This window comes from Grammomys surdaster, unplaced genomic scaffold, assembly GCF_004785775.1.
Source record: "Grammomys surdaster isolate TR1022 unplaced genomic scaffold, NIH_TR_1.0 126298, whole genome shotgun sequence".
Classification (NCBI taxonomy): domain Eukaryota; kingdom Metazoa; phylum Chordata; class Mammalia; order Rodentia; family Muridae; genus Grammomys; species Grammomys surdaster.
In genome coordinates, this window is record NW_021621098.1 from 3,574,384 (window position 1) to 3,597,851 (window position 23,468).

Below are 23,468 nucleotides of genomic sequence, written 5' to 3' on the forward strand. Positions count from 1 at the left end.
GGGGAGGTGGGAGTGGGAGGGAGGGTGGGTGGGGGCATATCCTCATAGAAACAGGAGGAGGGGGGATGAGATAGGGGGTTCCTGGGTGGGGAGAAATGGGGAAAGGGTATTACATCTGAAATGTAAATAAAATATCTAATAAAAAATAAAATATGTAGCTACAACAGTAAATAGAATAAAACAGAATTTCTACTTTAAAAAAATAATAGCTAGTGTTCTTTTTTAAAACCCGTAATACTTAAGTATTGGTAATGAACGAGTGTTAATAAATAATTCCTGAGGCTATATAACAGCCAACGTTCAAAAATTCCTTTACTAAGTTAGAAACAAATCTGAGAGCACTAGTTAAAACTACAGATTAATTCCCACTTTTAATACATTTTAAATAAGCCAACATAATTAAGGAGAGCTAGTTAGTGCTTGCCTGCTTACTACTGACTTTATTGTATGTATACAATTTAATTTAGGAAATTAGGGGAAAAAATGAATACTGACATTTAATCTAACCTTCACACAGAAAAACATTCTCAAAAATTCTTTCAGAAAATATAAATTTCTATTGTTTTAAAAAATGTTTCATTGTTTCTTTGTGAGTTTCACATCATGTACTCTAATCTAACTCCCTGTCCCTTCTTATCTGTGCTCTGCCCTTAGCACAACCCCATCCCTGAAAGGGAATATAAAAAACAAAACATAAAAACATCTCAGGTTCAGGGCCTGCTTTTTCTCCTACTTGCCACAGGTGGCAAGGGACAAGGGGCAGAGAGAGAGCATCTCTCCCTGTCTCTCTTAGCTAGCTCTCCAGTGCTCATGCCCTTGGGGCTGGCTCACCATTGCCTTTACCATCAGGGCTGGCTCAGCTGTGCTACCTAGGTGAGGTGTAGAACCTGCTCTCCAGATGGCTGTATCTGGTGAGGAACAGGGCCAGCTTTCCTGCCTGCTATAGATGGTGAGGTGGAAGGCATAATTTCTACTTTAAGGATGCCCTCAGATGATACCTATACTGTAAAGAAGGAATTTTATTATAAATAGAAAATATCTCTAGATAAATTAACATTTACTCCTTGGCTTTCTCCTTTAAGTTTATATAATTCAGAGAATTTTTGCCATTTACATTTTGTACTATATTGTTTATGTTTCATTAATAACTGAAAACAGAACTAGTTTCCCAAAGTCTCCTAAAACAGAAGTTGCCAAACTACAGTCAATAGGTTAAAACTCAGCTCTGTGATTTTATACTAATCTAATCACATGGAAGTTTACACCTCCCTAAAATGCATGCAGAAACTCTGTCCGTGATTCAGTTAGGGTAACTGGAATGGAGACCTTTGGATTTAGCTAACTCATAAAGAATAAGGTAAAAGTAGATCGCATAAGGGTACAACATAAAGAGAGCTGTCCAAGGATCACCAAGAAGGCACTGATTGAAAATCTTGAAGAGCATCCAGATGTAACTTCCCTACTCCAAATCAGTGTCAAAGATTATGAGTTATTGAAGCCTTCACAGCTATGGTATTTTGTTACAGAAGCCAGAGCCCAATAAGAAACAGTCGTGCTCATTTGTCCATATGATGTTCATGTTTGCTTTTGTTCTGGACCAAGAGGGTTCAACAGCTGTAGCACAAAGTGGCCCTATCACCTAGATATATATGGAAAAATGTTCTTATTATCTTAACCTGTCTTCAAATCTTAAGAAAATGATCATAAACAAATCAATATATGGCTCAGAGTCAGGAACACAGGCAGAGGATGCAGACTTAATTCCAAACACCCACATTGTAAAGCTCACAATCATCTGTAACTCCAGCTCGAGGAGGACATCTGGCCACTATAGGCACCCCACACTAATGCATCAACCCACACATAGGACACACACACGGACACACACACATACACACACACACACATGATTAAAAATAATTATTTAAAACTTTAAAACTGAAAACAATCATTTAATAAAGATTTTAAACTAGAAATGGAAGGGGAAAAGAACTGAATCACTGCTCTGGATAACATGGCACTACAAGCAAGATGATGAGTTTTCTCAACAGAGGCTCCTCTTCCCATGTAACTCTAGCTTGTGTCACACTGACAAAAAACTAACCGGGAGAAACTACTATTAACTGCTCACTAAAAACAGATAATACAGCTTTAAAGTGTTCAACATGTCATACATAAAATACTCATTGTTAATTATGAAGTTAAACAAATATGGTACAATTCATACAAAATCTCCAATATTGTCTATTGCTATATTTAATATGAGGTCTTATAGTCTTTTACAAGTTGAAATTTATTTCCAAATAATGAGTATATCATCATCCATTTTCTTTCATTCACTGTAGCCACCTAAAAACCACCCTGCACCTACAGAAAAATCTTAGTATTCTAGATCAGCTTTCTTCTACATTAAAAGTAAAATTAAATTTTTGGGTTAATACAAGAAAAAAATTGATCCTCATTAGGTATTCCTATAGTTTGTGAACACAATATCTAACATAAACTTTTATTTGTACATACACATATCTAAGGACCAACAAGGAGTAAGATTTTAAAAATAAATATGCATTAAATATTTTTGTAAAATATGTATCTCTATTACTATCATAAAAATGAATAAATTAACTTATATTACCTACCGAGAAACAAAAGGTTGTTGTAATGATTTTTTAAATAAAATGTTTTATTCTGTAATATTCAAGGAATCATAGACTATTTCTAGAACCTTATGTAAATTTTAGAGTACCAGATCATGTCTTTAAATAATATTTCCCCTCAACAAACATTCCTATCATTTGATAGGAAATGAGCAGTGGTCAATAATCATGATTCTATACTTACCAATGTCTAAAATTCTCTTCTGTAGAGCTCCAATGACAAGGAATGGTTCTTCTTTACATGACTGAATGAGTGTGCCAACAAAGTCAGAATGTGTTGCTAAGATACAGGCATTTTCTTCATCAAGGTTGACCTCTGCCATGCAAGTCACATCATTGATGTCATCTTCACCTCTAAAGGGAGAAAAAGTTATAGCTTTGGAGAGAGAGAGAGAGAGAGAGGGGGGGGGGGGGGGTGTGTGTGTGTGTGGGCATGCATGCACACATGTATACACACAGTCTCAGAGTGCAAACATAAGGTCTTTGGGCAAGCAGAGGCAAGAGAATTAGGAGTACAAGGTCATCATTGGCTACAGAGCCAGTTCAAGCTCAGTCTGCTGCATAGAAGAAAAAAAAAAAAGAAACAAAACACAAACGAAACCAGATTGTTCTTATAAATAACAACATTGTTTTATTGAGTTTACCCAATGAAGTGAATTTAAGAATGCCCATCTTTCTCCTTAAGCTTTTAAAATTAAACTGACATCACTAAGTACAAGAGTATGTTTCCTGGAGGAGAAATCAAAACCTACTGTGTGGTGAAAAGCTTATCTTTTCCTTTGTGGTAAGTGAGACACACCACGAAGGATTTGGACTTACCAAGCCATCCACAAATCCTCTACAATGAAAGGCAAGGAAATGAAAACTGACTCTGCTTTCATCCAGGATTGTTAAAAGAGCCTCAGATTTTCCATGTGCACTCCACTATTCCACTTAGTAGCGGCAAAAACACTAGGTCACAAAAAGTCCCTTGAGAAACTATTCTGAAATCTATTTTTAAAATGAATGTTGTTTTTATGATTCTGATTTTTTTACATGCTTTCTCTTACCAAATGAACACATTAAAACATACCCTCAAGCAATGGGATACAAAGGACCTATCAGCAAAATATTAAAAAATTCTATACATGAACATGCATGCATACATACATACATACATACAAAACCAAACATGAAAGGGGTTTAGGATCCTTGCTTTTCAGCAGTCAAGTTAATCTCATAGGATTGTTATTTGGCTGTAGTACTAACATGAAGATGTGTACTTAAGAGAAGTGAGAAAATATAATAAAATTCCCCACAATCATCCTTCCCACCATATGTAATAACAGTCTAGTTGTTCATGGTTCACATACTAATACACAAAAGTTTGATATTTTATATTAACAAGTATCCCGTAAAAAGATGGGCAAATGGCACATCACAATCTCTGTGTCAAACAGATTTAAATTATACATCCCCTATGATGATCATTTGCGTAGAGAACAAATTACAATTATCAAACACTTAAGAAATGAAAACTCCTGATGTCCACCTTTAAAAAGCAGCAATTAAAGGTAAGGGAGGAAAAAGTCCCCACATGAACATAGAGAAATGAGCCAAATAAGAGAAAGGTGCCAGACACAAGCCTAAAGTAAAAAGAACAATGGCTTTATCATCATGCAGCCCACTAACATCTCAACATTTACAGGTGTGTCTGTACTAGGGAAGAAAAAAGAACAAATTAATATCTCAAACTACTAATGAAACATTCATAATAAAGAAAATAATTCCATCAATTAAATGTACAAAGTTCTTAATGGCTCTAAAAATCAACTTCCAACTGATATAAATCAAGTGATATGTCCAGATTTAAATAAACACAAAGTATAAAAATGACAGCGATAATTACCTAAACACTAAAACACTCTAAAAAAAATCTTAAGTAAGCCAGCCCCAATTAAATGTTGTCCTTATGAAAGTTGCCTTGGTCATGGTGTTACTTTCCAGCAACAGAGACCGAGACAGCTCGCATGGCAAGCACTTTACCAACTGAGCCACGTCATTACTGGCCCTGATTTATTCCTTAAAAAGCACACCTGAGTAATATGAACCATACTTAGAAATTTGAGGTAGGTACCAAAGTTTCAGACTCTGCCCTAACTAACAGTCTGTAGTAAGACAACTGTGGTAAGTATGATTCTTCCCATTTCTACTCACCAGTCATCCCATCTAAAAAATGAAAATAAAACTGGATAGGTATATCAAGCGTTCTTGAATGAAAGCCATGAGAAGCTAAAACATTAGAAACTAAGCATGAATATTATTTTTGAAGAATGAAATAAAAGGCCTATCATGTTAAATAACTTTAAATGTAAGCAATATAAAATTTAAAAATGAGTAAAAAAAAAAGAGAGAGAGAGAGAACGAATCACTGCCATCCTCTCTTCTCATGCCATCTTCTCTTCTCATAAAGCCTCCCCAACTAAATGCCCTTTGAGTCTCTTACTTTCATTTCACCAATACTGTGTAACACCCTGAATGAAGAGGCTTTGAAATTCTTTCCTTCAGACTACATTTCAGAGCAGTAGGTACTTATGAAACATGGTGAATATCAGAAATACTTTAGAACATTTTAAAAACAGATTCCAGTCATTTCTTGTCTATAGGTATGCCATTCTAGATAAGCCTAGAGTCCAAACATTTAGCAAGTTTACTAGGTAACTCTAAAATTACTGATCTATAGTCTACTAGCAAATGTTAAGTTGCTTTCAATATCCACGCTTTTCCTATATTTGTACTTCTCACTTATATTAGTTCTGCTAAGAAATTTGTAGCATGAATCACAACAGTATTATCAACATCTTTGATCCTTCTTGGGCATAGGCATGACCAATAAACCTAACTCCAGGCCTCACAGCTTTTAACCTTTGCTCATGGTGTGCTCACCACTAAGGTTTTTTTTTTTTTTATCAATTTATTGTATGTTTTCGCACAAAAATAATTTTTCCTGAACATCATTTACTATGTCTGCAATATAGATTATATAGTAAATTGCTATGTGCTGTCTGTACTTGCTGGAAAGTACAAACTCTGAAGGCAAAATGGGACCCCTAATCTCAGACTCAAGCATGGTTATCAGCAGGGTGTTCAAGATTCTATGCTGGGGCAGGCTGACCTCCTCCATTTGTGTCAGGAAGAAAGAAGCACTAAGGCATTAAAAACACTGCACCCTTGAAAACAGCTTGAAGGTAAAATATTTCTAGTGGAGGTTAAAATTGGTTATCTAATGTTATAAAAACCCCTTCGGTGGAATGAGTAGCTGGAAGCTTATTCAAGGAGAAACTCTCTGTTCTGGCTAGGACTCTCAATTGGTTACACCTGTATGACTGCTGTAAACATCTGATTTGATGACAGCACTTAACTGCTACTTATTATTTGTTCTTTTAATTGCTATATAAGCAATAAATTCACTCAAAAATCAAAGGTGTGGAAACTGTAGAGAATTTTCTATACAGAATAATATTTAACAGCTTTGAAAGAATTGATGGTATCATTTCTGAGGCATTATGTGTAGTTCCCTGTGTGGCACATCAGGCTTTAGCTGCCATCTTTTGGTTGGTTTTTAACTCTATGCCTAATCCACTGTAGGCCTAGCTAACATGACTTTGATTTGGCCACCAGATATTTTTTGTCTCTTTTTAAAAGTCACTATCCTAAAATGATTAAACTTGTATTAGCAGCACATAAACAGTACATACTACTATTGATGTATTTATTTGCGTGCACAACACACAAAACAAGGTGCATATGTTTAAAGGTAAACACAATCCAAAATATATTAGAAAACTTGATTCCCTTTGCAATATGAAAAAAAAACTGAGTATTAAATTTAGAAGTAAAACAACAAATGAAATAACACTATTACCTTGTTTGAGATGAAACCTGAACCTCTGGTGCCCTCTGGTGTTTTAAACACTATACAACTTATAATATTCATCCTAAATACACCAAGAAGCTAAATACAAAATGGGATTTTCCAGTGAAAAAGTCACAAATTCACAACAAAAGTATAGATTAACCAGGTATCTCTCAACAATAGCAACAAAGCAGATATCAAATATTATTAAATCCAATCTAGTTTAGTCAAGACGGCCTAACATCATATATTAATGTTCTTTCTTACTTGATGTAAGTCAACATTAAGGGTCTGATTTTAGTTTCATTTGGACTAAGATAGCACTAATACTGTTTCAAAAAAAAAACCTCTATATAAAATTAATACACTGTAGTATACAAATTTAATACACATATGACTCAAATTACCAAAAAGTATTTTTAAGAATATTTTAATGCAAAAATTAAAGACAATTAAAAAAAAAAGGACACCAAAAAATAAACACTGTAGAAAATTCAGCCTTTTCAACTAAATATCCACAAATAGAAGAATGAAAGTAGATCCTTATCTCCTACCCTCTAAGAAAATGAACTGGATCAAAAAAGAAATGGATCACACACCTTAATGTAAGACTTAAAGTTCTGGAGAAAATGTGGTACATCTACACAACGGAATACTAGTCACAGCTTTTAATAATGAAGACATCATGAAATCTGCAGGCAAATGGGTGGAACTGGAGAATATCACAGAAATTGAACCAGCACCCAAAAAGCATGACTGGACATAAGGTCCCCAAACATATTTGTAGCAGATGTACAACTTGGTCTTCGTGTGGGTCCCCTATCAACTGGAGTGGGGACTATCTCTCACTCTGTTGCCTGCCACGAGATACCTTTCCCCTACCTGGACTGCTTGGTTGGGCCTCAGTGGGAAAGCATGTACTTAGCCCTGCTGGGTTGGGTGGTACCTAGGAGTGTGGTGGGGGAGGCTTACCCCTCTCTGAGAAGAAGGGGATGTGGTAATGGAGGAAAGAGATTTGTAGACTACTAAACAGGTTTTACAAATGCGTTGAAAATAGCATGTATAATTTGTGTCTGCTATTAATAAATTATACTCAGTAAAATACTGTTAGAAATTTTAATTTTTAATTTTATTAATGTATATGGTTGTTTTGCCCGCATTATGTCTGTGAGTTGCATGTATGTCTGGTGCCCATGGAGGCCAGAAGAAGGCACTAGATTCATTAGAAACAGAGTTACAAAGGGTTATGAATTGTCATGTGGGTGCTAGGAATCAAACCAGGGCTATCTCTTCCTAGAATGTTTTAAAGTCATTCAAATCTGTTTATTTAGACATTATTCTTTATCATCTTTTTTCCCTGAAACTTTACTTTCATACATCAGACCAACTTTTAACTACTGATTTTCTTTACCTGAAGCATGTTTGTCCATTCTCTTTTATTTTATTGTTCTGCATAGAAGATGTTTGAGCTTGAAGCGACAAAAGTTTATTTCCAGGCAGAGTAATTTGCTTTATGATAGAAGCTGTAAAAACAAAACAAGAAAAAGTAGAATACCTCCCCCTCAAAGAGGCGATCATGTCACATTAGGAAAAACTCAGAACAGTTTTTAGTAAATATGAAGTAATCAAAAAGTGTATTAAGCTGCCCAAAACTATGTTTTAATTTAAATAGGCTAATAAATGTAAACTCTGCATAAAAAAATCAGCTTATAAACATCTCTGGATTATGTTTTTAGGTAGTCTTAAATTGTCTTTAAAATTAGCATCATTATAAATACATCATGCTTGAAAGGTAACTGTTGATAACATTTCACTTATATTGGTATATTTTTAACACATATTTACTGCTAGAATGTTTTATATAATAATACACTACTTTAAGCAACTCTTTATTTCAAAACAATATATACGTCTAAAATGTAACAAATCTTTTAGTCTTCTCTTGATTTCTCTTGTCTTAACACAACAGGTGCAAGCCCGGCCATTCCAGATGCACTGGGTCAAGTGGGGATGGCAGCATGTACATGGAGGGGACTTACTAGTAGGCATCACAGCATTCACTGGTGTCTTCTGCCCACAGTTCAGAGTGCTCAATGGTGAGGAATGGGAAATGGAGGTTACCTGATTGGCATTGCCTCCTGAAGGCTGCTGGACTACCTGAAACAATGAAAGCTTATTATGGTCACTCAACGAAGCATGCTGTAGCAATGAACAAAAGCTGCTATTTTTAATAGTTTGGCTTTGTTTAGCTATATATACCTCTAGCTAGCACAACAGGAATGCCTATGTAAACTTTAACTTTTTGTTTTATTTAGACAAGATCTCTAGGATGGCCTTTGAGTAATGGGGATCCTCCTGCCTCAGATTCCCTAGGGTTTGTGTGTATATTACCACACCCAGTTTAATTTGTATGTGGCAAATTAACTTGCTCAAAAGTTAAAAAAATATTGGACACATTAAATATTTTCTATATCAGAATTCAAATTTAAGAAAGTAATTGTATAAATATTATGTTTATTTCTTAATTTACCATGAAAAATTTCAAACACGTGCAAAAGCATAGAGAACAAAATGACAACATCTATACCACTACCCAGTCTAAGCAATGATCAATTCTTACACTCATGTTTCACCTATGCCTTTTACTCACTTTCCAATTATTTAAAACAAATCTAAGAAATATTTTTATCCATAATATTTCAAAAATACATCTTCCAAAGATAAAGACTTTCATCTATTATTTTTATAAAGTGTTATCCTAAATCCATCAAAAAGTGCTGTTCTCCCAAATAATAGTTACAGGAATACAGTAATAGTTGGCAATAAACAAAGAGAAATTAAAAGTGCTAACAAGATAATCAGTTTTAGCTTCAAAGAAAAGACAGGAAAAGCAGAGTGTCGTATTATCACTTCAAAGAAAAGCAGTCATCATGGATTTGGGGCAGCTACTGATAGGGAGATATTAGAAGTTCTTAAATTTCTCTGTGTTTATTATAAAGAGTGATGATCTGTCCAATAGACATGCTTCTAATAAAAATTTACAAAAAAAAGTTTTATCTGTAATTAAAATGTACAAGTCAAGTGTGTGCCACTAGATAAATATCTCAAGCAAGGCATGGTAGCACTTGGAGGCAAGAAGATCTCTGAGTTCCTAGTCTGCACAGCAAGTTCCAGGCCAGCCATGGCTATACAGTAAGACCTGTCTTGAAAAAGATGAAGTAACAAGAAATACAAAGCATTTTAGTGTCTCCTTGGAGAAAAAAACATAGAATAAAATAATACTATTTTTATCCCTCTTTGATAATAGAGATCTCCTAGCAAGGAAATTACAAGTTGGAATAATAACTCAACTGCCATCATTCTTCAGTAAGAGAAAAGCTCTGTGTGTGTGTGTGTGTGTGTGTGTGTGTTTATGTTTTGTTTCTGAGACAGAGTCTCAAACCATACAGCTTAGGTGGACTTAAAACCTGTGATCCTTCTGCTTCAGCCTGAGTAACTAGGACCACAGACCTGAACCATAAAGTCAAGGTAGGAAAGAACTCTTGCAGGAATAATACATGTCGATGGAGCAGAGATCATGCATATGCTGAAGCTTGGGTTTAAAATTCACAAAGTAATATACTTTTATACATTCAGAAAAGAATCTCCGTAATTTTTCCTTTTCTCCCCACAATTTTATTTTTCCATCTCCAAAAAATACTCAGCTTACTCTCCAAAATTATCTGACTTTCTTTGAGGAAAAAAAAGAAACCAGGGATTTTTAATTAACTTTCTCATTTCTGAATTTTGTTTGCAAATGCGTAGATTTGTGTAATTTTACTTTTAATTTAATCTGGTAAAACTAATAATAGAAATTTAAATTTTAAAAGTGAACTGACTAAAATTACAATTTTTGTGTTCTGAGTTAAATTAGTTTTGCTAACTAAAATTGAAAGTGATCTTTTGTTTAAATGAATAAAACAGTTTTTATACAAACAGCTAAAAGAAAACTTTTATGCATCAAATTGAGGGAATAGGAGTTAGATTCCCTGGTAGACAGACAGGGAGAGAGGCCAAGGACAGGCAATAAAGATGATAAACTTCTAAGGTGGCTGGCTTCTTCTATCCCCAGACGCTCCAGGGAGATGCACTGGCTCAAAGCAGGACAAGTTGCACAACAGTTTTGAACCAATCAGCCATCCTGTTCTTCTTCCACTGACAACTCTATATTACAAAGGAAGACTCTTCAGAGACTTACAAGGCTCAGCCCTAGAGAAGAAACTAGATTTCCAGCTTCCAGAGTTGATCTCTGCTTTGCAGGGGGTCTTTTTCTGTATGTCTGTGATATGTGTATATCCTCTTCCTCAATAAAAGCCTGTCTTTGTCATCAACTGCTGACTATCTGCTGCTTGCTGTCTGTGGTGAGCTCTCTCTGTGGTTACCCCTTTCACTGGAGTTTCTCTCCCTTTCAACTGACAGAGAAAATGAGCTGGATCAAAACCCATAGGCAGTAACAAAAACCACCTGACTGTTTCTATGTGAGAAAGTTAAGGGTAAAATAGTAGGTTTAGTATTTATGGTGAGTGTATAATTACTATATGAAAAATGATAAAGAGGCAGTAAGTTTAGCCATTTACAAAAAATTGAATTCTTACAAAAATTTCTAGAACTACCAAGTAGGGTCACATTTCAAGTATTTAGTACAAAATAGAAAACTTACACCTAGCCGGGCGGTGGTGGCGCACGCCTTTAATCCCAACACTTGGGAGGCAGAGGCAGGCGGATTTCTGAGTTCTAGGCCAGCCTGGTCTACAGAGTGAGTTCCAGGACAGCCAGGGCTACACAGAGAAACCCTGTCTCGCAAAACCAAAAAAAAAAAAGAAGAAAGAAAAAGAAAACTTACACCTAAAAAGAAAAAAAAAACTGAACAATTTTACTTCATAGAACCCCTGAATATAATAAACAATAGTCAACAAGGGAAAAAAAAAGGTAGAATGTAAAGAAAAGAGAACATGCAGTAATAAATCTACTTTTTAAAAGAGGTGGTGGGTAAAATATAAAATAATGTGAATTGAAACCAGGTAATGGTAGTTTGGAAGAATTCTTACAACTTGAAGTTCAGTTAAGCAATCATATTCAAAAGCCTAAAGATATAAAATTCTCCAGAATTATACTATCCAAAAATAAATATTAAGAAATATTAAAAAAAATTAAGCTCATGATTAATTATCATAGTATGAATATAGACATCATCAACTGGCTGACTGCTAAGCAAAATTTAAAAGATGTCATTGATGCTAAGTTTATTAAAGAAAAGAGGTACTGAGGTAAGGCTCATCTCAGAAAGGCCCTATTGTAAGCAGATGCTCTCTTCCTTAAAGCTAGACTGCAAAACAGATTATCAAGTCTGACAAGCTGGCCACTGCTCATGAATGAAGAAGGAAAGAAAGACGTGGCAATAAAGCATGTAATAAAGAATGCCTGAAGAGAGAGGGGCTGAGTGGAGTTCCAGGGACCACAGGGTGGTCCAGGACTTTTGCAAATGTAGCAGTGACCACAGGTCAGCCAGGAGTCCTCGGAACACATTCCAAAACTAGAAACTGGTATAGTTTCAGAAAAGCAAGAATACAGTCTCCTTCAGTCACTCTGCTTTTGAGTTTTTTTATTTACATCCCATGGTGTAATTTGCAGATATGTGATCTGATTAGTGAGAAATCACGCTCTTTTTCTACGTAAGAGGTGTGAGGCTAATTTGCTGCCTAAAAAACATTTTTAAAAAACCAGATTTTTACATTTTAAAGAATAAAAATAGGGGGAAACATCTTAAGGTTTACCATTAGATTTTCTGTTACACTTTTTCTGCAATTCTAATGATTTCCAGTGAATAATATGTCAAACCTCCAAGAGGTACATGTTGTCAAAATATTATTATTATTACCAGCAGCTTTCTGCTTCAGGACACTAGAAAACAGGAAGGTTTTTTCCAAAAGAATAAGCTAATGGAGTACCACTAGATAGGTCACTTGGTATGTCTGAATTCTTAAGATTTTTTTCTTGCCTTTCCTTCATCATAAAAATTAGCTTTAAATTCATAACACATTAATGATATACTTTTCCTAAAAATCTACGCAAGTGACAAAGTATTATCTCAGCTCATGGACCTTTATGCTCTAGCCAATCAATAAGATTAGCACCAACTTAAGAACTAATAACAGCCAACAGAGAAGATTCTAATCCCTCAGTTCTACCAAAGAGAGGCCTTTCCCTGGAACCATTCTTCAACTTCTTTAGTTCTCAATCCCATTACCCAGAACGATACTGAAGAATCACTGACTTTAAGACTGTTTCATGCTTATTAAAAACAATGAATTCAAGAAATTCTTAGGTAAATGGATGGAACTAGAAAATATCATCCAGAGAAAGATAACCCAACCACAAAAGAATACACATGGTATTCACTCACTGATAATTGGATATTAACCCAGAAGCTTGAAATACCCAAGATTCAACTCATGGACCACATGAAGCTCATGAAGAAGGAAGACCAAGTGTGGGTGCTTCGGTCCTTCTTAGAAGGAGTAACAAAACACTCAAGGGAGCAAATATGGAGACAAAGTGTGGGACAGAAACTGAAGGAGGGGTCGTCTAGAAACCATTCCACCTAGGTATCCATCCCCTGTGGATAGACCAAAGGTAGACGCTGATGTGGATGCCAGGAAGTGCATGCTGACAGGAGCCTGATATAGCTGTCTCCTTAGAGGTCTGCAAGAGTCTGACATATTCAGAGGCAGATGCTCACAGCTAACCATTGAACTGATCAAGGGATTCCCAATGGAGGAGTTAGAGAGAAGACTGAAGGAGCTGAAAGGGTTGGCGGCCCCATGAGGAGAGCAACAATACCAACCAACCAGAGCTCCCCAGGGTCTAATCCACCAGCCTGGGAGCACATAGGGAGGGACCCATGGCTCCAGCTGTATATGTAGGGGAGAATGACCTTGCAGGGCATAGGTGGGAGAGGAGATCCTTGGTCCCATGAAGGCCAGTGTAGGGGAATTTGAGGGTAGGGAAGTGGGAGTAGGGGGGTAGGTGGGGGCTTATCCTCATAGAAGCAGGAGGAGGGGGGATGGGATAGGGGGGTTCCTGGGTTGGGGGGGGGAGAAGTGGGGTAAGGAGATAACATCTGAAATGTAAATAAATATCCAAAAGAAAGAATTAAAAAAAAAAAAAGACTGTTTCATGCTGAGTGGTAACTCAGGAGGCAGAGGCAGTTGGATCTTGGAGTTTGCAGTCTGATGTACAAAATGAGTTCCAGGACAAGCAGAGCTGCACAGTGAGACCCTATTTCCTGCCCTCCTCAAAAAGAGGATTTCATAACCTGGTTTAAGTTCAGATACCCAGTAAAATCCTGCCCTAACACATACACATTGCTGCATTTGAAATTCAAATGGAGAGTGTTAAGGGTAAGAAGATGAGAGTTCTTTCTCTAAGTGATTGTTATCTTGACTACACAACAATTAGACTACCCTTCAATCTGGTCACCTTCTGTGCCAGAAGCTGCCTTAGAAGACAATCAATCATGTGCGGATGCTGCCCCTGATTCTTCACATAATACAAGTAGAAAGCATACACAAGACAGAGTAAACTCAAAGAGATTCAAAACACACTGTATCTAACACAAATATTTATAAAAAAAAAAAAGAACAGCAATCAAACAATCAAAAGAACAGCAAGCTGTGTTAAGAGCTTTACTTAGAAAAGTGATTTTAAATTTTAAATTAATTCACCATGTAGTATCTCCCACAGGTCAACAATATCTTCATAGTCTGCAGAAAAATGTGTCTTTTTCCTGAACAAAGTAGAAAATTCTAAACAATGTCTAATCAATAAACAGCTAAAATTCCTTTCTTTTATCAATGAATCTATTCAACCTACCAGGAATAAGAAAAAATACACCTCTATCTATTCACTTCACACACTTTCTCTCTTACTCCTTAGCATTTTTTTTTTAATATAAAAAGCAAAAAGCAGCACAAGAGCCACACCTAATAGCACAGGCCTATGATAGTAGTTAATTGGTAGGATAAGGCAGAAGGATTGAAAGTTCAAGGTCAACCTGGCAAATGAGTGAGATACTGTTTTAAAAGAAAAAAGGTGCTGGAGGGACGGATCAGCAGATAGTCACGTAAAGCTGGGAAGAGTAGAGAAAGCCTGTAAGTTGAATATTGAAGAAAGAGAAATAGCACGATTCCACTGTGAAGGGGATGGAGAGAGAGCTCTCCCAGAGGACACAAAGGTCATTCCCCACCACCACCACCACCACCACCCGGAGGCTTACAACTGTACATAATTCCAGCTCCCACTCTGGCCACTTAAGGAGCCAGAAAATAGGTGACACACATTCATTCACACACACAGACACACACATAAATAAAAGTTAATCTTAAAAGAAAAATAAGGTGGAAAGCAATCTAAAAGAAACCCCATTGTAACCTCTTCACTCACATACACACACACACACACACACACACAGGGGTGGGGGCAGAGACAGAGACAGACCAAGACGGACAGACAGAGGCAAAAGCAATTCAGTCTCAAATTTTAAAAAAGTTTTTAATAGGCCAATGATATAACTAAGTGATAGAATGTTTGCCCAGGGTGTTTAAGAATGCACATTCTGTACCACCGAAAAAGAAGGAAGGGAAAGAGGGAAGAAAAGAGGAAGGGAAGGAGACAGGAGACAGGAAGGGAAGGGAAGGGGCAAATATACATAAAATTTTGAAGTACACAGTCACAACTTCCATAACTTTCAAATGTTCAGTAAAAACTATGTGTGAGTTGTCCATACAACTACAGAGAGGGCAACTGAACAAGTGAGGCTAAAAGAATTGTACCTAGTCAAATTTTGGAGTTGTACAGCATCTTGACAGTGTCTGAATGTGTGATATTTTGAGTGACTAGGGCAGAAATGAAATGGTACTCACTGGTTGCTTGACTCTGCCTGCCTGTGGAATGCCTGCTGACTGTGGAAGGAGAGGGCTCGGCTGTGCAAGTGTGATCTGGACTGGAGTCCCAATGGCAGCTTTATCAGCTCTGGTCCCAGCAGAGGTAATGACAGGTTTCACAGATGGAAGACAAAGAGGTGTAGCAGACACTTCTCCAAAAGTTGCTGATGGAACGGCCAGTGTTACTGCTGCCCCAGACACAACTGGATTTTCAGGCTGAAGGGACACTGCTGCCACTGTCTTTGGTACCGATGTTGTAAGTGGTTTTGAAGTCTGAAGCAAAACAGTTGCAGCTGTTGTACCTCCTGTTGCAGCAGCTGGGGCCACAGAATGCAGTGTCACAACTCCAGTGTTTGCTCCTAGACCAGCACATGGATGCAGAGTCTGCTGAACGGACAGAGTTCTGGATGCTGTTGCTCCAGAGACAAGGACTGGGGAAACTGTACTTGTCACTACAGGAGAAGTCACTGTGGTCATGGTGCTGGAGGAAATGATCACATCACCAGAAACTTCCTGAACACAACTCTCAATGAAGCTCTGGGAGTTTGGAAGAAGCTGTCTTAAGGCAACCACACTCTTCTAGAAACAGTAGAGGAAAGGAAGACACAGATAATTGAATAAGCTAAAAGTAAAGCAAATTTTGCATTAAACAACATCAACTTAAGTAAGTACATCAAGTGTTTCAGCTGAGAAAACTATTATTTTTGTTTTCCTACCAGTATCCAGATACAATAAATTTAAAGGCTGAGTGCTTTCTCAGTGAAAAAATAATTTAAATTAAAATATAGTAAATTTATTTTAGATGTCAATGATCAACTTGATAAAGTAAAACACTATAGCATTCTTCTCCCCACTCATCTAAGCCATTGGCAGATTATTACACACACACACACACACACACACATATATAAAATTATTTATAACATAGAAGAATCAGGGTTGTTTTGTTAAACAACTTTCAAACATTGAATGAAAAGCCTTTACATCAAAATAAAACTAACACAAAATAAAAAATGATTTAAGTTTCAACTGGAAATGTAAAAGAAAGTTCTCAGAAAAAACTAATTGGAAACAAATGTTAAAGTAATGAGTTAAACAGACAATATGAGTGTTATTTAATTAATCACACCAGGAGTAACCTGAAAGGCCAAATGTATCCTCTTCTCTATGAAGCATTTAATACTCAAACTGTTCGCTCTAGGTGATGCCAAAAGATACCAAGCTAGAAAGAAAAAAGGAGGAATAGGATTCACAGGCCCTTAGAAAGCAGATCAGCCAAGTAACAATGTATCGGGAAAAACAAGCAAATCCAATGCTTAGTAAACTACCCCAAAAATCCAGTAAGAGTTAGAATGGAGGTACCCTCTGTGGTAGATAAAGCTGCTCCCAGGAGCCAGAAGCCATTAAATGAACTTCTCATTGCCAGCAGTGGGCTACTGCTTCAAGTTGTTGGTCAGAGAGTCCCAAGGCCCCAAAATAATATAGCAATTGCCACTGCTGTTGTTGCTCACAAGACAAAACTGATGAGACCCTATAGCTAGGGTCACAGAACATAGAAAAACCAAGTTGAAACTGAGCTGGAAGCTCCTCCTTGCTGGTAACCCTCATAGTCCTCAGATGTGCTATTTAGGCCACTCCAGAGAAAAGCCAATGGTTTTATTCAGCTGTGGACTCTGCATGTACCAAGACCAACTAGCCAGTCAAGACACACTCACTAGTGCAACAATGGCAATTTTGCTACAGAGGTAATTAACTGCTTTCTGACTGGATTTGAGATCCTGCTACTGTAAACCTGTTCAGAATCCCTGAGCTTAGGTCATAGGCCCTAGTAACAACATTATTGCTATTCTTTAGTTAAATGAGCATTATATATCCACAAAATTGCTTTGTAAATAACTATGTTTGTGTTTCTAGATTAGTCCTGTTGTTAGCTTTGGGTCACAGAAGCTTTTTTTTTTTTTGCAATGGTCAGTAGTAACTGTTGTAGGTATAGTGTTATTGTGCACTATGTAAAGATTATCCTTGTATTACTCAAATGCTGTTGTCTGTGCCCCCATATATGGTTGTAAAACATTGCTCCCCAACTATTCCCTGATTGTTCAATAAAGCTGATTGGCCAATGACTGAGCAGAGGAGAGAATAGGGATGGACTTCCTCCTAGCTAGGGGAGGGAGAGAAGGACAAGAAGTGGGGATTTGCCATGAGGGCAGAGTTCAGGAGACACCATGAGAAAACACCTAGAGCTGAGAGAGCCAGAACAATACTAAATGCAAGTATCATGGGCACTCCAGCTGGGAGGTAGCCAGATTATCTTAGAGGATTAGGAAAGATTAATAATTGGTTCAGTTATTATCCCCTTAAAGCTTGTAGAATAAATATAATAGTCTCTCAATTATTTGGGACATAGCTGAGTTAAGAAAAAAATGCCACTTTTTAAAAATGCCACTAATAAACCATAGAGACTACTAATTAGTCAAAGCACTAAGGAGAAGTAGCCACTCAAAACTGAGATGTATATATTAGTTATATATATATATATATATTAGGCTCGGGATATCACACAAGTGGGGAAAGAATGTTATAGCAGCAGAGGAAGGGGACATGGGTGTGGAACATGGATTCCAGATGTGATTCCCTTCAAAAGGTCTGCATAAAAGGGAAAATGGGGAGAGGATTTAGTAGGGAGAATGATAGTAGGGAGGGTTAATGAACACTATGGATATTTTAAAAGGCACATGGAAACCTACTATTCTATAAATTTCATATGCACATGTATGAATATATACAACAAAGTGTTTATTTGAAGCTACCCTACACAGAGAACAATGTGCCACCAAAAAGCCATGGGATGTCCAATAAAAAGCCGAGTACTAAGTTTAGATTAATCCTTTCAACTTATTAGCCAAAGATGTCCTGGAGACCCCTAAAGCACTACAGGCTGTATCTATTTGGTAAGACCCTATTCTGGAAGACACCACACACTAGCCACAGGACATGGAGAAACCAAGTTGGAACTAATCAGGAAGCTACCTCTCTACTGTATAATTTTCACTGTACTGGATGGTATTATGCAGGGTACTGGGTGTTAGTTATTAATGGTCTTAGCTAGAGAACCTTGTGAATTTTAGTAATGACTGGCTTGGCAAAAATACACCCATGAGTGCAATATTGGCAAGGATATTACAGAGTTTGAGGTCACCTGGGTATACAGACTGAGTTCTAGGACAGCCAGGCTACTCAGAGAAACTGATTACAAAACCAAAACAAACAAACCAGGAACAGAACAAAACTGATAAAGAGATGACTCAGTAGATTAACTCAGTTAAGACCTCTTTTCCAGAGAACCCCAGTTCAGTTCTCAGCATCCACTGGGTGCCTCATAATCACCAGTAACTCCAGTTCCAGCTTCTGCTCTCTGCTGGCCTCTGAGAATGTACACACATGCATGGCATATATCCAAATGGACACATACACATAAATAAAAAGAAACGCTTGCAAAAAGAGACAGCTGTATTGATTGCTCAGTGGTTAAAAGCAGTTATTATTCTTGTAGGTGACCCAGGTTTGGTTGCCAGCACTCACATGGTAGCTTGCAACCATCCATAACTCCAGTTACAGGGATCCAACAGCTTCAGACCTCCTGAGACATCAGACACACACACTGTGCATTTATATACATGGAGGCAAAGCACTCACAAAATAAAAACAAATCCTGAAGAAAAGTAAAAATGGTGATTTAAAAGGGTTTTGTTGTCTCTAAAATAGAATATAAATACCATATGGAATCTATTCTCAAAAAGGTCATATGATAATCAAGTGAAAACAATGGACATGATGTCATCTGCTGTAGTTTGGCTAGATCTTCAGTATCAAAAGACCTGTGTGTTACAGGACTGATCCCCAGCTTGGCACTAAGGAAAAGTACCAGTAGGTACCAATGTAAGCCTAAATAAGGCCACTGAAGCATGCCATTTACAGAACTATAGGATCTGGTCTCTTCCTCTTTTCCATTCACTTCCAGGCAATGTAATATGCAGTTTGATTTTACCAATGCTGCTGTCATGATAAAATCATAGCACTGTGTTGTCATACAGCTAATCCCATAGAGAAACCAATCACAAATTGTAAACTCTAAAATCTGTCAAAATATATCTTTCTCTTAAAAAGTCTGTCACCTTGACATTGATTATGAAATGGAAAGCTGACAGACATCATCTGTCACACAGCTCATAGTCATCAATTTTCCTCCATTACTCTCATAGTGCATCCAACAGGGATAAAGCATTAATGGGTTAAGGTGAACATCACCGCTATGAACAGCACCTGTCACTAAAACACCTTAGCAATGAAGGGGCCTTGGAGGTAATGTTACTACTGTTTCTACTGTAGGCCAGGGCATTCAGACCATGGCCATGTTCATTTCACAAACAGACATTCTAGGCAAATTCTGCCCAACCCTAGGTATGGCTCTAGATATGCAAAGACCAAATCTCATTTTATTTATGCTTTAAAAATCTACTACTAGGCACTGCATTAATCTTTCAATTCTTCCTATATTAAGACCAAGTCTCTGGCTAATACTTTCTTAAGTTTCTTTGGTCCTTCTTATCATAATTCTCACTTACCTAATCAATCCGTCACTTTTTCAAAGTTCCTACTGTAAATAATAGCCTTCGGGAAATGGGGAGTACCCACTCCTTTCCACTTATCCTTTACAAAGCAGAGCAAGTCTGATCTATGTGCTATCTTTTATCCTGAATCATTATCCCAATATTCTTAAAAGGTAACTCCTCTATTACTTCAATATTTGCAGAGCAAACTTTTAATTTACTACTACACTGGGTCTTTAATGACTTTATAATTTCAATTCAACTCCTTTTTAACTTCTGAAAATCTAATGACTTTTTTTTTACTCTGCCAAAATAAGTTGTTATCAAAGATATAGCTCTTCATCAAAAATTAATTTACTTCAATAACTCGGAAGAGGAAAGTCAACATTATAAATTATTGAAAATTATGCATACTTAATTTGGCACTAGTAAATTAGCTAAATTATAACCACATTAAATTTGGCACTAATAAACCATGTTTGATTTACTTTAACATGGATCACTGAGACCTCACTCTCTCTCATTCATCCCTCCCGATCTGCTCTCTCTCGAGTCAGGAAGGGTCAGGTGACTTACTTATATCTTAACCCCAGCCCCTGGGATGTAGAGGCAGGAAGATCAGAAACTCACAGTACTCCTCTGTTATGTGTTAAGTTTGAGCTAGTAGTCTGGGATACATAAACCCTGTCTCAGAAACACTAAGAAGAGACGAGTAGGGGACTAACTCAGAATTTAAAGCTACTTAACAATCTGAGTTTGAATCCCCAACAGCCATGTAAATGTCCTGTAATTCCAACACTTAGGACACAGATAAGGAATTCCTGAAGCAAGGAGTCTAGCTAAACTAGGCAAACCCTTGAGCTGTGTTTTGTGAGACACTACCTCAATGTATAAGTGGAAAGTAATTTAGGGAGATGTCTCACTTCAACCTCTTGTTTCAACACACACACAAACACACATACACACACTCCTACCTCTTCTGGCTTCAATACATACACAAAATGTATGCATCCATACACATGCAGACACAGTTATACATACACACACACACACACACACACACACACACACACACACCACACACATACTCCTACCTCCTCTGGCTTCAACACATACACAAAATGTATACATCCATACACATGCAGACACAGTTATACACACACACACACACACACACACACTCTTACCTCCTCTGGCTTCAATACATACACAAAATGTATACATCCATACACATGCAGATAGTTATACACATACATACACACACACAAACTAAAAACAAACATCTTTGAATATATTTCAATACAAACATCACAGATTAAATTGTCAAATTACATTCATGAACAGGATGTTATTTTTTAGGACAACCAATGGGATAGCTCAGTGGGTAAATGTGTTTGCCACCAAGCCTGGCAACCAGAGTTCTATACCATAAACCTCCCTAAGAAGAAAATCTATTCACACAAATTGTCCTCTGACCTCCATACATGGGATATATGCCCCCCCTACCCAAACAATTAAATGCAAAAGTAAACTTTTTTTAAGGTTACTGTTATGTCGGTTTTTCTAATCTGTTCAAATAAATACTACGTTGATTTATACTTTACAAGAGTAATAAAGCTTCTCTCATCATTAGTATCCTCACAGGGATTTCTATTCAAACTCAGGTTTTAACGTAAAGTAATTTATTCCAAACAATTTCTCCAAAGAAGTACATCCCTACCTTAAGAAAAGGAACAAGGTGTGGCTGAGGTGCAGACTTGAGTTCAATATACAGTTTCCTAGTAAACTCTTCTGCTTCAATCTCTGCATCCTAAGGAATGGAAAAAAGAAGATACTTTTAGATCTACAAATATTTTAAGAAACAAAACTGGGTGCAATGGTGAATGCCTGTGAGGAAGCTACTCAGGATGATGACCCATGAGGATCACTTTAACCTAGGAGCTGAAGGCCAGCATAGACCACAACAACCTAGTCTCTTAAAAAATAAATGAAATTTAAAAAAAAATGAAGTACTTTATAATTGTAGACAAGCTTTTCATAAGTAGAAAATTCCACCTTTACAAGGCTTTTTTTATTTCATGTCATCAGAGAACTAAATGAACAATAAGTAACAGGCATGTCCAATTAGAGAATACAGTAAAGAGAACATTCTCTTTATGAAGACGATTCTAATATGCAAACTGAGAAAAGAGCTGATTGTGAAACAGTTGAATTTTACAATTACCTTAATATACCTAAGATTGAATTTTTAAAATGTTATTGTAAATTTATAATAGTTCCAAAAAACTAATGAACCCTTAATTTTCTACTCTACATATTTCAGGGAGCTTGTTGGGGGAGGTCACTGTGCTGAGATTTAAACTAACAATATAAAGTAAAGAAAGCACAAAACTGCTGCTAATAAGTAAATGAGAGATTGAACCAATCCTCAGTGCACTGCTGCATTTGTGATTAAAAAGAAAAGATGAAGAGATGGGGTTGAAGAGATGGCTCAGCAATTAAAGGGCTCTGGCTGCTCCTCTAGGGGACCCCAGCACCCATATAACAGCTCACAACTACTTGTCACTCCAGTCTTGGGAGAACAGATGTTCTTTTATACAGACATCAATGGAGAACAAAAATTCATACATACATTCACTCATACACATAAGGTAAAATAAAAATAAATTTAAAAGAAAAAGAACTGCACTTTAAGACAAAGGGAAAACAAATTCTATCAAATCAGAATGCTTCACACACAACAGTTTGATATTGGGTACCAACATAAATCACTTCTACTGCAGAACCAAGAGAACCACTGGAGGGCAAGTGCTGTGTGTGAGGTACCAGTAAAGCCAACAGTGCATTTTCATTCTTGCTTGCTTACCTGTCTTTCTTACTTTCTTTCTTTCCTTCATTTGTATTCAGATATTTGGTAGACATTTTTCTCAAAAACAAACTAAGGCTATCAAAATAACTGATAGTATTTGTTGTCAATGATAAAAACTAAAATTCTCAATCAAAAAAAAAAAATCACAATTCTGGAAAACATACAACTCTTTCTCTAAACTTGATAGTTTCTTATAATTTAAAGCTTTTCTTAAATGACTGCTGGGGTTCCTGGCCCACCTTTACTTGTCTATATCCAAGATAGGACAAGCTGCCTTGCCTCAGGTTTTTAGACCACTTGTGGGGCAGAGAATCAAAAGGAGACGTTATAATGACTCTTGTATTTTTCTTAAATGTGACCAGTTATTCAGACTCAATCATGAACTGGTTTAGAAATCAATCCAATATTGGAAATAACAGGCTTCATTTGGAAGGCTGGTTCTGAACATTTTCAGAG

The 23,468-nt window shown here is 36.8% G+C and overlaps 1 protein-coding gene across 1 annotated transcript in view; it reads right to left on the reverse strand.

Annotated features, from left to right (window-relative positions):
* Taf4b (TATA-box binding protein associated factor 4b) overlaps window positions 1-23,468 on the reverse strand; it is a 98,841-nt gene that overhangs the window by 60,018 nt on the left and 15,355 nt on the right. The window contains exons 6-10 of the mRNA XM_028759525.1: window positions 21,864-21,953; window positions 15,513-16,112; window positions 8,592-8,709; window positions 7,964-8,075; window positions 2,842-3,011 (exon numbers count right to left, since the gene is read on the reverse strand). Of these exons, the coding sequence (XP_028615358.1) occupies window positions 2,842-3,011; window positions 7,964-8,075; window positions 8,592-8,709; window positions 15,513-16,112; window positions 21,864-21,953 (1,090 nt within the window). The remainder of the gene's footprint in view (window positions 1-2,841; window positions 3,012-7,963; window positions 8,076-8,591; window positions 8,710-15,512; window positions 16,113-21,863; window positions 21,954-23,468) is intronic.